Source organism: Ostrinia furnacalis, unplaced genomic scaffold (assembly GCF_004193835.3).
Source record: "Ostrinia furnacalis isolate ACB-3 unplaced genomic scaffold, ASM419383v2 OfSCF1456, whole genome shotgun sequence".
In the NCBI taxonomy this organism is placed as follows: Eukaryota; Metazoa; Arthropoda; class Insecta; order Lepidoptera; family Crambidae; genus Ostrinia; species Ostrinia furnacalis.
In genome coordinates, this window is record NW_021131695.1 from 427,923 (window position 1) to 445,176 (window position 17,254).

Sequence of the window (17,254 nt, forward strand, 5' to 3'; positions counted from 1 at the left end):
GCTTTCATAGAGATAATAGGTTTTATTACAAAAAGTTAAACGCACGTTTAAATTGAAATTTGGTATTCCATACCATTTCCCATGTAATTTTTAACAAGCATTGAACGTGTGTTTCACTTTTTGTAATAACGCCGAATATGCTCTCTTACCTCATGGTCCCTATTTTAGTGTTTAGTTGAGGAAAAGTTAAAGTGTAAATAAAGCTATTAAGTATTGGTTGTTTCACACTACTGTACAGCAAAAAGCTCTTCAAAGTGCAAAAGTAAAGCTAGATCATCTATCTTGCCAAATCTTTTAGGATTGAACTTTCAAAAGTCAAAAGCTCATTGTGACTGAGCACTGATCATGAAATTTAAAAGAGCTATTTGCTTTGTTCTAAACACTGAATAACCGTACGTAGTACATTATAACTCAATGGAATAACCTGAAAGATTAATAGCGTCTTGCAAGATGTGGATTTGCATTACAACATCATAAAACACAATTAACGTAGATGTCAGTCAATTTTTATAGCTAAACTTGAAAATAAAATACAAGACAAAAGTTTCTTATGTTGGACCATAACATTTAACAAAATAACTCGTCGAGTCGATAATAATTAATCTCTCTCTCTCTCAAAAATAAAATAACACACGTAAACTACTTATTGAAAAATATATTTTTTTCCGAATCAAATTAACCGTAGTAGTTGTTATTCATATTAACTTGTCACGTAGCTGCGTAGGGGTTAACGATTTTCCGCAAGATTTTCAATAAAGATGTATTGATTAAAAACATGCAAGTCTACGGGTATTAAGGTCGTTCACACTGAGCCTGTGAATCTCAAGAGTTAAGACATAAGTAGTATGACAGCATATAAGACTATACAATTTATTGAAAAATCGACCTTAATACAACTAAATAAGATTGTTGTTTTTATCTTGATATGCTGTCGCCTGTACGTGCCTGCGGATGACAGCCAGATGGTAATCGCGCATTGTTTCCGCGGGGAAATTGTAAAAACGCATAATTACCGCACATCCATTCGTTTGGAAGGAAGTTAATGTAATGATTATACTTAAAAGGTACGTTTATGTGTCAAACACGTATTTCCTTTGGTGTGGAGATGCATCAAAATTATAAAAATAGTTATTAGTTAGGTACTTAGTTAATGTCTGGCTACTTTTTGTATGATAATTGTAGGTAATACCACAGATAAGTACTTTGTAATACTCCAGTGGAGATTAAAATAAATGATCTAATGATGATGCCTATCGTAATCGGTTTTGTGTATTCCATCATAATAAATGCAATAGACAAAACCCCGAATATGTCATTTTTTCAAAAGGGTGGAATTAATTGCTCATGGAAAGCCTGACTATTTTTAAAGCATTTTTTTAAACCCCTTGTACTAGCTAAGTCTTGTATGTTTATGTTACGATTGGATATACCAGTCGTAACACAAGCGTTTCAAACCAGCGTTCCTCGGACCGTCCGACACCTTCACCGTTCGACTATTGTCGCTGCAAATATTGCGATTGATTTTATTCGTCAATAAATAAGTAACTAACTATGTATGATTTTCCTTAGTTCCGAACGCACATGGACTCGGTGTACGACTTCATCGTGGTGGGCGGCGGGTCGGCGGGCTCGGCGCTGGCGGCGCGGCTCTCCGAGGTGCCCGAGTGGCGCGTGCTGCTGCTCGAAGCTGGTATGTACACAGTATACAGGGTGGAAACGATAAGTGATTTCACTCGATTATTTCTAAACAATACAAGATATCGAAAAACTGGTTACTGATCCTAAAAGTGCTTCACGAGCTCTTTCAAACGGTACCAATAATAGATTACAGAATTAACTTCATCTATCCAAAAATTCAATGTTTTCAGCTTCCATACTAAATGCCACACAATATTAAAAGTGTTAATTTTTTTTATTATAATAAGCACTTAAAATGAACTCGTAAATTGCATTATTATTTAAATTTATTAATGGAAAACATTGGTTTTAGGCTTTACTTGCTATAATATTATCAAAATATGAGTGTCATGACTGTGGCAGTACTAAATTTATGGAAGCTGGAAACATTGAATTTTCGGATAGATCCAGTTTATTTTGTAACTTATTATTGGTACCGTTGGATAGAGCTCGTGAAGCACTTTCAGGATCAGTAACCAGTTTTTGAATATCTTGTATAGTTTAGAAATAATCGAGTGAGATCACTTATCGTTTCCACCCTGTATAGACCTTAAGATATCAGACTAACTATACTTCCATTTTTGTATGCAGAACAAAGCAGGTTTGACGGCAATCACGCCTGATGTTACTAAATGATGTAGTCTAGGATGACACATACCTGCCCTGTATAGTGGCCCGGATTATAGTGTTTGGAAAAGACAGCAGCAGGCAGCAAATTTGTATAAAACATTGTACCAATTGTAGGCTTAGAGAGAAGAAAATTATAGAAGCAATATTACGTTTAGTAGCAAGTATAACTAGCATAGTAGCAAGTATAGGTAGCGGGAAGGCGCTGGATGCAGGCCGCTACCAACCGTGCGATGTGGAAGTCATTGGGGGAGGCCTATGTTCAGCAGTGGACGTCCTGTGGCTGAAATGATGATGATGAATGATGATAACTAGCATTATTCTTATCTTCTTTGCGAAAGATGTTATAGGTATTAAGGTTTCATGCTTTAGGAAAGAAAAGAAATACATTTGGGTCGAAGCTGAAGGCAGAACTAAGTGCGAATCTCGTATATTTCATTCACAGGTTTCGACGAGCCCACGGGAGCTCAGGTGCCGTCTATGTTCCTGAACTTCATCGGCTCCAGCATCGACTGGGGCTACCAGACCGAGCCCGAGCCCGCCGCCTGCCTCGGCGAGAAGGACCGCAAGTGCTACTGGCCTAGGGGAAAGGTATTACCAGTATTACCGAATGTCACATTCTATGACATGATCGTTAAACCAAATGACGTCTGCTACTGGACAATAATATTTACAACATGAAAGCATTTACCTACTTCTTTTGAGTGTGCTTATGAATAAGATAAGAAAAACTTGAAAGGTGTTTGAAACAAAATGAGACTCTACCTTTCTACACACCAAAATCGAACCGATGTGCGCTGGTCCAGTAACATATTATTTGAATGAAAGTCTCAATCCAAAACCTCAATTTAAATCACTTAAATACCTATCTATTCTTCCATCCAATTTGTGTAAAGAGCGGGTTCCCCATAAAGATCCAGTGGTTAACAAGTTCGACCTAGCATAATTTTGAGTTCAAATTAAGATTGATGCCAACCGTCGGACTATCATTGTTCAAGTTTTTTAGGAAAGATTATTTTCCTAAGCCTAGACACAGACCACCGATTTTTTGTTGGCCGATAGTTTAGTCGGACAGTTACTTTATCAGTATAATCAGTATTGGCATGTATGTATATATTTTTAAACCGGCAGACAGTGGTGCAAGAACTAATTTAATTAGTCTAAACAAATAAAGAAAATTTTGATTTTGATTTTATGGAACTGCGCACATTACACCGATTTGGTATCGGCCAATTCTTCATACAAATTAAAATCAGGCCCAATTATCGGCCAATTCGGTCGGTGGTCTTCGCCTAGGCTTATTGAAATAAAAATCTTTCCAAAATGCTATATCTGTTTCACACATGTAATTTTGTCCAGGTGCTCGGCGGAACCTCGGTGATGAACGGCATGATGTACATGCGCGGTTCTCGCAAGGACTACGACGCGTGGGCGGCGGCCGGCGTCGAAGGCTGGGCCTACGACGACGTGCTGCCCTACTTCCTGCGCTCCGAGGACAACAAGCAGCTGGACCAGATGGACCAGGGCTACCACGCGACGGGCGGCCCGTTAACTGTCTCGCAGTTCCCGTACCATCCCCCACTGAGTTATAGTCTGGTGAAGGCTGGAGAGGAGTTGGGTAAGAGATGCTTTGTTCTAGCACTAAGTGTCCTCTGTATCCTATGTCTATCGTTTCGAGGACAACAAGCAGCTGGACCAGATGGACCAGGGCTACCACGCGACTGGTGGCCCGTTAACGGTGTCGCAGTTCCCGTACCATCCCCCGCTGAGTTACAGCTTGGTGAAGGCTGGAGAGGAGTTGGGTAAGCTGGCTGTTTAAGGAGCTTAGAAACAAGCAGCTGGACCAGATGGACCAGGGCTACCACGCGACGGGCGGCCCGTTAACTGTCTCGCAGTTCCCGTACCATCCCCCGCTGAGTTAATTTTGTCAGTGTGTGTGTGCGCGCCGCATACGTATTGGCGCGCTCACATACAAACCGCGCTCGGTGCGTTTCTATGAAGATAACCTACTCATTTGTATTTACTCTGGCGACTGCGCATATTGGGCGACGGCGCGCACACACACACTGACAAAATTTAACGATTATCGGGGAGTTCCGCCGCATTTTGTCAGTGTGTGCGTGCGCGCCGCATACGTATTGGCGCGCTCACATACAAACCGCGCTCGGTGCGTTTCTACGAAGATAACCTACTCATTTGTATTTACTCTGCAGTCACTTATGTACGGTGGAAACCAGGCCTAATGGTTTGTCGTTGAAATACGTTCTACAAGCACATATAATACCCGTTCGCTGCCGTCTAAAACCTCTGCTGGAAGTTGGGCTGCTGCTGCGACTGGCTGCCCTGCTGTTGCCCTCCGAACATCATCTGCTGTTGCTGGTGGAACTCTTGCTGGCCGCCGCCTGTCGTGTTGTTGCCTTGGTTCGGACCTGGAATTTGAGTGTTAGGATTATGACCCCATTACTAATAAACAGCATCGCAACCGAAACGTCAAGCCGTGAGTACATAATGTAACTCATTAATAAACGTCGCGTTAAGACAAGTCTTTTAGTTAAAAGTTATTCACTAGTTGAACTTGTTTAAAGTGACGTTTAGTATGGAAATGTGTGTGGAGTTTAAGGTTGAATATGGAGTAGAATAATTTTAATGTAGCGTAGAATAATTTAAAGTTGTATTTTTTTTTAAATTGCTAACATAATTTGAACTTTATTTAGATAAATTAACTTGATTTGAATTGATCAAGGAACATCGTAACGGAAATCGCAACGTGGGATATCCATCCACAAGATCGACGACCTCATAAAGGTAGCAGGAAGGCGGAAATCATTGGGGGAGACCTATGTTCAGTAGTGGACGCCCTAGTGGATGTCCTATGGATGATATGATGATGATGATGAAATATAATTTTGATTTTTACCTGCCATCCTCATTCTTTTGGCGTTGTTGGCACCGTGGTCATGGCTGTTTGCTTGTACTTGATTTTGTTGAGTCTGGAAAGCAAATGTTCAAAATTAATAATGTTTCTTACATCATTACCGTTTTCACTTCACTCTCACGTCTCAGACCTAAGAAATTAACTGAATAAGAATTTAAAAACTAAGACCAATAATATCAGTTTAAGCAGGCCTGTTCATCTCCGCGAGTTTACATCGAAAACAAAACACGCACGATGGCCCACCTACAGGATACTATTCGACAAGGCCTCACATACGAGCGAACATTGACTCACGCACGCGTATTCTTGTGTATGATGGAAAAAATAAAGAAAATGGTGTACTAAATACTGTGCAGTATTTAACTACCTAAATAATAATAAAACACAGAATGTACTTTTTTAAGTTGCCTCAAGACACTGAGAGGTAAATAAGTAGTTAATATTATTCATGACAATTCATGCTATAGTCTATCCAATATAGCTTGATTAGAATGACAGCTGTCAAACGAATGTGACTAGTGCTGGGATACGGTTCACATAGATGTATCGATAAGTTTTCGAAAAAATGATATAAAAAATGCACCCAATTTTTCTTCATATAAAAATGACAATTATGATTTAAATTTAAAGACAGTAAAATTTAAAATTCATGTCAAGGGTGTACTACCTAAGTCGTAGTCATTATCATCAGTGTTCTTTAGTGGTTTTTTCCTCTCGCTAGAGGGCGGTGGGCATCTCTTCTAGAGCAACGGTGCTATGAATACCGAAAAAATTGCCGGTGATTGATTTCCGATGTTTGATTATTTAAGAATGAAATGTTTTTTGGTTTTTAATAGTGAACATTTAGAAAAACGTATAACTTGACTTAAATATGTTAAAAAATTAGTAAGAAAAAAAATTTGGTAAATATGTTAAAAAATTAGTTTTAATTTAATATGACATTTGTCGATATGTCCCAACACTAACATTTTTGTATAGCCTGACCAGGAACATAAAAACCCTCGCCATGTTGCGGAAAACTAATGGTACTAATTTCTTTTAATGGCAACAGTAACTGAAAACTTCATTGACATGTCACCTTGCATGTCAGTCTATTGCTGTCAAAGTGTAAACAAACTTTATTTTAAATGTGCGCAATTGATTTTGTGAATTAAAATGCTAAAATCTTTTTATAGTCTTGAAAGAAAAGTGGTTCACAATGTGTTAAAATATTTGTCGAAGAGAAAAGGGTTCGGACAATATTTATATTGAATAATGTTTCCGACAAAGGTTGTCAAATTGACTGACATGTTTATCGTATAGTACAGTCCACTATGAAAATTAGCTGTGGTTTGTTTCAAATACCTATTTTAAAGTTTTTGTCACTTTCTAAGTGTTGAATTTTATGGAATTGGGAAAGAAGTACCGAGTTTGAAGCGTTCATGAGCAGACATTGCAGTTGAACATTCAAGTTCTGAATTTGATTATTGATGAATAATAAAATAAATCCTACTAACTCGATTGATGGTTTCATTTAATTTATTTAAACCAGGTTACCTATAATAATATTTTTTCGTTAATTTGTGAAAATATCAAATTAGCCCCTAATCCTGAATCCTGATACATAAAGTTAGCCTATTAATTTAACACAGGTACGACTGTACTCTGTACTCTGCACTATCAAATGCAATTGACGCGCCTCTATGCCAGGGTTTTTATGTTCCTGGTCAGGCTATAACTCGAGATAACCTTGTAGAGACGTCGTTAATACTCTAGTTTGATTTTTATAATTTCGAATTACTACAAATTGGTGTAATTTAACGCTGCATTTACACGAAATTAACATTTTTATTGGAAGCACTGTCGTCGAAAATATTGTTTGTAGGTCAGACGTGAATTATTTCGTCTGCCAATATTTAGCTCTCATTGATCGCTACTACAAAGTTATGTCGTTACTTTTGATGGCAGCTGTCATTCTAATCAAGCTATATTGGATAGACTATAAATCATGTATTTCCTGCGCCATTTTCCGCAGTTTGGCACCTCACGTCACATCATTTTACCGAAGTCAGCCCTATAGCTTCGGCGCAGTGCCGATCACTGACCTTTGTCAACAAAATGGTGCTTGACTCTTGAGACAGGCTAAATTACACCATATTGTTAATGACATTGAGCATACATTTTTTTAAATACCTTCGCGAAGTAAAACTTCTGTACGTTAGTACTTATTATTATTCTGTGGTTTAAGTAACAAAAAAATAATTGTAATGAAGGCTTGCGTAATGATGGCTATCTTTTTAGCGCTCACCAGGATGGCGCCACTGTAGAGTCATTTCCATCGGCAGTGGTACCAACTGTTAAATATAAAACCGATAGCCCTCACTGCAAGCAAGTGATATGAATAACTAATGAGTGTGCGCCACTGGCGAGTGACGGGACTTCATGCAAAATGACTAAAAAACATTTTGGTAATGATGTTACTAAGCCCGCAAGATGTAAAACATATCGCCCCCCAAAAGATACCGCACTACCAGCAGTAGAATTAGATTTTAAATCGGAAATAATTCCTACAAAAGATTCTATTGCTTTAATGTCTTTATTGGTTGCCCATTAAGATTCTCCTAGGTTTTCGACTTCGACGGAGTTGTGCTTAAGTGGTGGGGGCCCCCGAAAGGGTCGTATTTTCGGTTTTCCGGTTATACCGCGTAAAGGACTTACCCTATGGAAAAGTGGTCTTCATTATTGTTGAAGGGCATTTAATCCTGCATTGAATAAAACCAAATTCATATGTTTGTAATGGTAATCAATGTTTGTGTTTAATTCTACTGGTCTACTAATGGATGCAGGACTCGGAAGCGAACTATAAGGAAAAAAGCGACGATCACAATAGATCGGTATCGCTCGTAGTGATACTGGGACTTCATAGAACCAGAATAGCCGCTCAAGAAAAAACAAGTTACTTACATTGGGTTGTTGCTGCTGCTGATTCTGTCTCGCCTTCGAGTCGCTTTTATCCTCTTGGTCGTCGTCAGTCAAAAACTCTCGCTTAGGATAAGGTATGGGACATCCCGCGAATACATCCTATGAAAAATATTATTTTTAAAACTTTCTAGGTGGTTTGTTGATAGTTGTAATAATATAATTTATCATCAATTTAACAGCCCGACACTTTACGGTTAATTATAGTACCTCTATAAAATTAAGTGGTCAAAAAATTCACCACAACATGTTATAGGTATCTACTACTATGTGTTCGCGATAAGTTTGCCGCTGGCGATATGACGTCACTCGAAGAAAAGCGTCTATAACAATAGCAAACTATAATAAAAATATTTTTTATTTATTTATATTGATAAAAATTGTGTATTTGCGTAAAATAAGACACTTAATTGCGTTTAATCACTAACTAATTGCGTTTAAAACTTAGCGCGAACGGGTAGTACAAGGATTTTGATAACAGGAACCATGTTTACACCCGTATGCACAAACATTACTATGAGGTCTCACAGTGCGCGTGGACGCACAGGGTGACACAAGAACCAATCACAGAGCTCTATTCAACACTGTGCGTTCGATTTGCTGCTTCACCTAAGCAAGCATTGTTTGTGAATACGGGGGTAAGTGTCTTGCCTTTGATTGTCATAGAACTTCACATTTTTAGATAATAAGTTATTACTAATATTAACAATTACCAAACATTATTATGTACTTAAACCTTGGGGGGAGGCCTTTGTCCAGCAGTGGACGTCATTTGGCTGAAACGAACGAACGAATATGTACTTACAGGTGTTGTAGGCGGATCTTCTGTGAAGTAGGGATCCTGCATGGCCTGTTCGGATGTTATTCGCCTATTGGGGTCCATAAGAAGCAGCCTTTGGAGTAAACTAAATGCCTTGCTGTCTGGCTTGATTTTGTGCCTATCCATGTATTTGCTAAGTGAGCAGTTTTGGTAGCTGTAACAGAAATAATGGAAAGCATGTAATTAATATGCAATCAAACATTTATAACTAGCCGTGGGTTTGTGAATGACAAAATGGCGAGACCCCAACTTTTATAGTTAGTTGGTTTTGCAGAGAAATCGAATACCGCACTTAGCCTCATGATTGGGCCATTGTGTGCGGTTTGAGGTTAATCTTCCAACTCCAACCACCCCAGATCCCCCAGAAAGCAAGCAACCTGTCTAGGACGCTACAGGTAGAGTAAATACAAATGAGTAGGTCATCTTCATAGAAACGCACCGAGCGCGGTTTGTATGTGAGCACGCCAATACGTATGCGGCGCACACGCACACACTGACAAAACACGCTCGGTTTTTATGAAGATGACCTACTCATTTGTATTTACTGTGCTATAGGCCTTCTGCTGTGACGCTGGTGATGGTGATCCCAACTTGTGTATCAAGTATTCTGTGTTCATTATAATAGTGCTTGTTATGGATTTTCGTTTGGTGTCCACTATTATTGATATTGAGATTCACTATAATATGCATACTTGCAGAGTAAATACAAATGAGTAGGTCATCTTCATAGAAACGCATGGGCGCGGTTTGTATGTGAGCGCGCCAACACGTATGCGGCGCGCACGCACACACTGACAAAATTTAGCGGGGATTAGCGGGGAGCCAGTCGTGGTTGCGCGGAATTTTGTCAGTGTGTGCGTGCGCGCCGCATACGTATATTGGCGCGCTCACATACAAACCGCGCTCGGTGCGTTTCTGTGAAGATGACCTACTCGTTTGTATTTACTCTGATACTTCTAGAACTTACTTAGACCGTTTAAAATCCTTAACTAAAGTGGCATGCTCAGGCATTTTCTTTATGTCCTCCCAATCCTTTTCTTGGGGGAATCCCATTACATTGAATATCCTGTCCAGTTGGTCATGGTGGTATGGATTACTTGTCTTGATGTCTTCTTGACGACAGTGGAATATGGGCTCGGATGTGAGCAGTTCAGCAAATATACACCCAATGGCCCAAATATCTGAAATACATACATATTATAAAAAATAAAAATAAAATAAACAAAAACAGTTTGGTTAATGATGAATTCATTAAAAATATCTGTTTTGCTAATTCTTGTGGCACCCTGTGTAGGCAAAAGCCTCCTCCATCTTGCTCTACTTGCCTGTCCTGGATTAGATCAAGCCTTTGAATTTATTTTAATTATGTATTACTAAAATGAGACAACTTTATTTTACATAGATTTCATTCTTAGTGATGCCATCTTTTATTTTTATTCATTATGAATGTGTTAATATCTTAATAATATTGTTAGAAAGTTTGTATGGATGTCTGGATGTCAATATGTTTGTTACTTTTTCATGCAAAAACTGCTGAACGGATTTTGATGAAACTTTACAGTATTACTGTTTATAACCCAGAATAATATATAGGCTATAATTAATGACGATCTGTGACAAACTAAATTTCACGCGGGTGAAGCCGCGGGCAAAAGCTAGTGTGTTAATAAAAAACTTGTTTCAATTTTAATATGCAAATCAATGTTTATCGAAGCTATTATCACTAAGTCTACATACATAAAATACCACTATATAAAATGCCATTACGTAAAATACCACTAACTACACACACCGGCAGATTTAGNCATAAAATACCATCTTCTTCTTATTTTCGTGTCGACAACAAACCTACACAGTGTCAGCCCAAAACTCCGCCACAAGAGTGGCGTTGTCAGTAGCACTCATCAAATCCTCCTGAGTGCAGTTGCTTGGGCACTCAGGGCATGACATCAGGTGCTTCATCGACTGGGGAACAAAACCGCACCTGCACTCCATGTTCAAGCCATCCAAGAATCCCCACCTGGCCAGATTGTCCTTACTACGGCCAACCTGCGTCCGAAGTCGAAGATAAAATACCATGATACTTACCGATAGCTTTGGTGTAATGTCTGGCTCCTAGCAGCAGCTCAGGAGCCCTGTACCAGAAGGTCACAACAACAGGGTCCAAGTCAGCGAGTGGCTTTAGTGGTGCATTGAAGAGTCTCGCAAAACCCATGTCAGCTATCTTCACCCTGCCTCGTTCCGGACCTTCACCCATTACTAGGATGTTCGCTGGTTTCTGAAATAAATTACACATTAGGGGCCATCCATAAAGTACGTCACACTTAAAGAGGGCGGAAGGGGGTCGACAAAGTGTGACATGGTGTGACAAGGGGTGGGAGGGGTCTTAAGTTTCGTGACAATTGTTTTCCCTTCCGCCCTCTTTAAGTGTGACGTACTTTATGGATGACCACTTACATACATTATTNCGACAAAGTGTGACATGGTGTGACAAGGGGTGGGAGGGGTCTTAAGTTTCGTGACATCACATTTCAATTGTTTCACATTTCAATTGTTTTCCCTTCCGCCCTCTTTAAGTGTGACGTACTTTATGGATGACCAAGGGGTCATCCATAAAGTACGTCACACTTATTATCGTGATAATTAATAATTTAATTCAATATGTATGTAAGGACATAACATATTGAATTAAATTATTAATTATCACACCACACAACAGAATGCCTAGATGCAAGTGGCACAGGACCGGTCTTTGCGGAAATCCTTGGGGGAGGCCTTTGTCCAGCAGTGGACGTCTTTCGGCTGAAAAGAATGAATGAACGAACAACAGTAATTAGTTTATCTCTAAAATCTAGCTGCTACTATGCTATTTTTATGACTTTTAGTACAATGCTGAATAGCTGAGACCAAAAATCAATATTCAAACAACCAACTTTCTGAGAAAAGTTCTATCTTCATAAAGATATTATTGTTACCCATTTCATGATCATCATGACAGCTTGGAAGAAAGCCAATAGACAGTTTGACACCATACCCCAATAATTCGAAACCACAACTGTTTTAAAAAGACCCTTCATTCTGGTCTTAAAAACTTAATTTATTTTAAATTACCAGTAAATTACGATTTTTGTTCGCATTGTAATTGAAAAAAGTTGTTTAATTGAGTTGACAAAATAGTGACGTCACTTGCTTGTAGTGCTATACAAAATCTATGGGAGAGTTTTGTATTGACAGATTTAAAAAGTATGTCAATTGACTGTGGTGTCAACATGTCTATTATTTACTTTTTATTTTAGTACCTATTATTAATTCTGAACTTACCAAATCTCTATGCAGTACCCAGTTGGAATGTAAGTAGTGAATGCCATCCAAAATTTGGTAGAGCAGGCTCTTGACCATTCCCTTTGGGACCATCACCGACTTCTTATTTGCTTTAGCGGCTCTATGAAACTTTATAATGTGCCACAAGTCATGCTCAGCATAGTCAAAAAGTAGCCAGACCTTCCGATCTGTGTGCGAAAGAAATACCCTGATGAGGTTGATCACATTTGGATGTTTCAACTCACGGAGAAGCTGTAAATGGAAAAAGGCAAGTTGTTCAATCGTTTTTAAATGGGTTATCACAACAAATATAGAATATTTCTCGACTACTTCATTTGCAGCTTAAGCATCACTTTAACAAACCAAAAAGTGCAGTAATGATCAGGCACAATTACAAATTCTTTAGTATAAGCACTACCAACTGTCTATTAAATTGCACGTCTATTGTGTAAATAAAGTTGACTACAAAATAAATGGAAAACGTCGCTTACTGCGATTTCCCTACACGCCGACATGGACAAACCAGTCCCTTCGATTTGCTTCAAAGCATAGTCCTTTGTGTCGGACCCATCTTTTCTCCTTGCTTTGTAAACATGTCCGTAAGTTCCTCGCCCCACCTTACAACCCTCGAAATCAAACAAATCCTCCACTTTCGAACGCTCGTTCTGAGTCTTCACTTTGAAGTCATAATCCATCATAACAGGCGCCATTGTTTTGTTGTTTTGGAAATTGTCGCCCATTGTGATTGATTTTAAGCACAAGGTTAATTCATAGTTTAATTTATTAGAACTTGTTACGAGCACTGCAAGTTTTTGAATCCGTTTTACAAAATTAATAAAATTTCTATAAAAAATGGAGCGTAGACGCTTGGTTAGCAAATTTGACATTAAAATGACATTTTCAAAATAGCATGGCATTCATTCACCCAGTCACTCATCGTTCACTATTTTAACGATTGATTGACTCAAGGTTGGTGCATTCCATGAAGCTAAATCATGGTGCATTCTTACCCATTCTACATCCCACAACAGAGGTATAGATGACCCACGCTGAACTGTCCCGCCAAACTCAATGACAGGGGGGCGCTACCATCGTTCAACTATATGGTTTCCAACATGGCAAAAATCTGAACCAGCGATCCGGTATTGACGGTGGCGCCCCACTGTCAATGTCATCGACAGGACAGTCCAGTATTTTTGAACTATATAAGGTGTTATTTTTTGTACTGATCATACTTTACCAACGCATCTAATAAAATCATACAAATACAACCCAAGTGTTTATAAAAAAAAATTCAGGCTAGTTTTCGAGTAAAACGACAAAGAATGTTTCGAAAAAAATAAAAAATAAATCATCCTTTGAGCGCGGTGAGTATTCGTTTACGCACTATCGTAGTAGCCGGCCGAGGGCAACGACCGCTGCCACGTGCCGCGCCGCGTGAGTCGGCCATATTGATATCGCTGCCAGTCGCTCCGCGCCCACAGCCCGCGCCGAGCCGCCGATCGGCATGCGGGAGCGCAACAACATAAATAATCGTACCAGTCCGTCCAATGCGCCCAAACGTGTTGCAGTGTATGTGCGAGTTATTACAATGCCGCGCTTGATCAATAACAAAACGCTGGTGAAATTATGTTTCGGGCACACTAACTGGCCGACGAGAAACATTGACGAGTCGAAAACCTTCATACCTTGCTTGTTTGGAGCCGCGTAGCGCTTCAGGGAGCGCAGCCGTATCCTGACTTGACGAGATCCCGTGCGCTTCGAGGACGAAGTTCTGGATTTCAATTTCAATCACCGGCACAGTGCTGGCGGTACCCAGATGCGAGCGCCGCAGACGGCGGCTTTTGCGTAAAAATACGGAATGCCTTATCAAGGAGTTGTTGCCAGAGGGCCACGCACACACACACACACACACACACACACACACACACACATATATTTCTTGTATTTATTGTAATTCTGATACGAGTAAGTTATATTAAAGTGTAAAATTAAAGCTTATTAGTGACCTGAGATGGTGGGAGCCTGATGACCTGTAATACAGGTATACTAAATACCTAGCATAGGCATCAGACTCACACAAGAATGAACATCAAACGTATCTTATACATTCACTATGTAATTCTGTTGGATTTTTTTGTGTGAGTAAAATAAAGATTTATTTATTTATTTAATTATTTATTATTGACGCCACTCATTCTTAACCACTAATTCGCTATTCATTCATTCACCCCCTTTCACCATTTTCACCACTCTATGCCACTTTCTAGTCTGCTCTAGTCTCTGCTCAATAATTATGGAGGTCGAGTATTCGATAATGGAGAAGCCATAAATACGGATTACGCTTATGGTCAAATGTTAATGGTCAATAATTATTAAATCATGCTTTTGTTAAAGCCTGCTGTTCATAAGTTTTTATTTGATGTTCCTAAAAAATAAGATTTGTCATAAAAATCTTATTAACAAGTCAGTTACAGTAATACCCCGCGTAATAAGTACCGGTAAATTAACTCTCACGTAATGAGGATCATTTCGATTTTTAGCTGTGAATGCAGTTTTATAGGGCTAAGAAATCCTTAATACACAGTGCAAAAATTTTTGTTCTACGACAAAAATTGACGAAGTTATGGCCAAATTACTAAAAAAGTTCACTGACCGCCCGGCGCGGGGACGATGACGTCATTATATCCGATCCGAACGCTGCCGGCGCGTACTGCGTGGATAGAAAATATTTTTTTCTAGCCAAATTATCAGTTTTAGAGAAAAACTTGTAATGACATTTATTCATCAGAATAAAGTAAGCTATCGATAGGTAATTTTTAAAAATGGAAATTGTGAAAAATAACGCAAAAAATCCATACGCTCATACGATTCAATGGCACGCAGAGACGCGATTGGGGTCTCCGCGGTGGTATATTTGGCGATTTATTCAAATAAAGTGTACATAAGTGTTGTTAGAGTCATATCTTCTTCCAAGTAAAATATAAAAATGTATAAGTATTAATTTATTTACTTCTAACAATAAGGTATAACTTCTAACAATAAGACATTGCTATGAAAATCATTTCGATGTACACTTAATAATACCTACCTGTTATTTAGTTTTTCTGAGTTAAACCTACGCACCTACCTATCTATTCGCCGTTCCCATGGGCGGGCCAGCTGCTGCAGGAAAGGACAGCCGCTCCGTGCTGGAAATCTATTTAATCTTAGCCTAGAAGCTGGGTATGACTACCCCGCCCCTCTCCTCTCCCCAGGTCATAAGCTGGGCATGACTTCCCCCTCGGCCAGAAGTTGGGTATGATTTACCCCTTAATATCTTCGTAAGTAATGGTCCGATTTGGATAATTCAAAAAGATATATCTTTCTTATGTCTTAAAGATTAACGTAGATACTAGTTTTATTGAATTTTCTACAACAGTACTGATCCTCATTATATTAATTTAGTTAATTATAATTATAATAATTAAGTAAGGTTACTACCTCTTATTAAAGGTAACGGGAAGGCGCTGGATGCAGGCCGCCACCAACCGGCCATTGTGGAAATCATTGGGGAGGCCTATGTTCATCAGTGAACGTCCTGTGGCTGAAATGATGATGATGATGAAGGTCCTACGTTCTGCAAAAAATCGCGTTATGTGAAATTCGCGTAATACCTATCAGGTTTCACAATAAAAAAAGAATCATTTCGAACACTTTTATTAGTCAGTAGGGTAATTTTTATACGGAAAAATAAGTACATCTATTGAGTTTTGAGTATCATTTCTTTTACGTTTTTGTAAAATACGTTTTTTTTTCATCCCTGATTTTTTCAGTCAGAATGGTAAGAGAAAGCGGGGATTCCCGCGACTAGCTAGGGCGACCATATAAAGCGAGCATCACAGATTAGAGAGCGAGCATGACAAGCAATACGCATCATAATATGTACCTAAAATATTAGGTGCCTACTTATAATAAAATAACAAAATAATAATAAACTTAATTTATTGTAAAATTGATTACGACAAAATAAAAAATTAAAATCTTAGAACCACACATAAATCATTTTTTTAATCACTAGGTACCTACTATGAACGAAGCTACGTAGGTAATAAACTATCTATCTATGGCTACGGTTAGTGATGGGCCAACTCGGAAAAAACAAAACTCGATTTAACCCGAGTTAAAATCCACATAACTCGGGTTGAACTCGAGTTACGTAACTCGAGTTAACTGGATGGACAAGTAATTTTTTATAATAAAATTACTAGTTTATTCCCTCAGCTTCGCATTAATAGTTCAAAAAATTGGATCTGCATTTTCCACTTTCTGAAATGGCTGCAAATCTTTGACTATCAGATTAATTAAAGCGTTATCACCAGAATTTTGCGATATTTTTTTACAAACGACCTTAACCTTTTTTAAGGAGGCTCAACATCCAATGTGGTTGTCGATACCAGTGACTGCGTTGAATGTTTGTTATGAATTATTGAATAAACGAACATAGTCTCACTCAAATGATCGGCAAAATTCGCTCTATGTCGGTTCCATTCGGTTCACGAACTCGACTCGAGTTAGAGAGAATTCAACTCGAGTGGATTCGAGTTACGCCCAACTCGAGTTAACTCGAGTTACTTACTCGAGTTGACCATCACTAGGCCTACGGTGTATGCAACCCTCATTAGATTGTATGATGATAAATTAATTTAATGTATCTAGATTTATGATGAGACTAAACTTAGAGTAGGTAGGTAGGACTAGTTTACATCATGTAAGTAGGTAAAAAGTATGTTAACAAGTTTCAATCCAATTTCATTCAAAAGACTGTTTTTTTTACAACTTTTTAAAAACAATGCATTTTCAATGTAAGACGAATCCTTCTTCCTGAGAAAAGCATTTTAAAATAAAATACTGCTCGTATACTTAACTGTTTGTAT

General features: G+C 38.7%; 2 protein-coding genes across 3 annotated transcripts; one reads left to right on the forward strand and one right to left on the reverse strand.

Annotated features, from left to right (window-relative positions):
- Positions 1 to 1,581: 1,581 nt before the first annotated feature.
- LOC114352843 (glucose dehydrogenase [FAD, quinone]-like) lies at positions 1,582 to 4,123 on the forward strand. The gene is made up of 4 exons (XM_028304583.1): positions 1,582 to 1,690; positions 2,750 to 2,895; positions 3,664 to 3,936; positions 3,983 to 4,123. The coding sequence occupies exons 1-4, from the start codon at positions 1,582 to 1,584 to the stop codon at positions 4,121 to 4,123; spliced, it is 669 nt and encodes a 222-aa protein (XP_028160384.1).
- A 347-nt stretch (positions 4,124 to 4,470) lies between these two features.
- Cdk8 (cyclin-dependent kinase 8) lies at positions 4,471 to 13,230 on the reverse strand. Of its 2 annotated transcripts, none has more exons than XM_028304566.1 (8): positions 12,833 to 13,230; positions 12,339 to 12,590; positions 11,106 to 11,295; positions 9,985 to 10,198; positions 9,003 to 9,171; positions 8,183 to 8,299; positions 5,222 to 5,294; positions 4,471 to 4,733 (listed from the first exon to the last, which is right to left on the reverse strand). In XM_028304566.1, exons 1-8 carry the CDS (start codon positions 13,223 to 13,225, stop codon positions 4,603 to 4,605), a joined length of 1,539 nt encoding a protein of 512 aa, XP_028160367.1. In that variant the 5' UTR covers positions 13,226 to 13,230; the 3' UTR covers positions 4,471 to 4,602. The 2 variants fall into 2 exon arrangements, with proteins under 2 accessions (XP_028160367.1, XP_028160366.1); XM_028304565.1 differs by having other exon boundaries at positions 4,473 to 4,733; positions 12,830 to 13,229.
- Positions 13,231 to 17,254: the final 4,024 nt, after the last annotated feature.

Coding starts and splice junctions, on each gene's coding strand:
- LOC114352843 (XM_028304583.1), top strand. CDS start 1,582: ATGGACTCGGTGTACGACTTCATCGTGGTGGGCGGCGGGTCGGCGGGC. Junction 2,896..3,663: donor GCTACTGGCCTAGGGGAAAG/GTATTACCAGTA, acceptor AATTTTGTCCAG/GTGCTCGGCGGAACCTCGGT. Junction 3,937..3,982: donor AGTTGGGTAAGAGATGCTTT/GTTCTAGCACTA, acceptor TATCGTTTCGAG/GACAACAAGCAGCTGGACCA.
- Cdk8 (XM_028304565.1), bottom strand. CDS start 13,225: ATGTCAAATTTGCTAACCAAGCGTCTACGCTCCATTTTTTATAGAAAT. Junction 12,591..12,829: donor CGGCGTGTAGGGAAATCGCA/GTAAGCGACGTT, acceptor TTCCATTTACAG/CTTCTCCGTGAGTTGAAACA. Junction 9,172..9,984: donor AAGGATTTTAAACGGTCTAA/GTAAGTTCTAGA, acceptor TTTCTGTTACAG/CTACCAAAACTGCTCACTTA.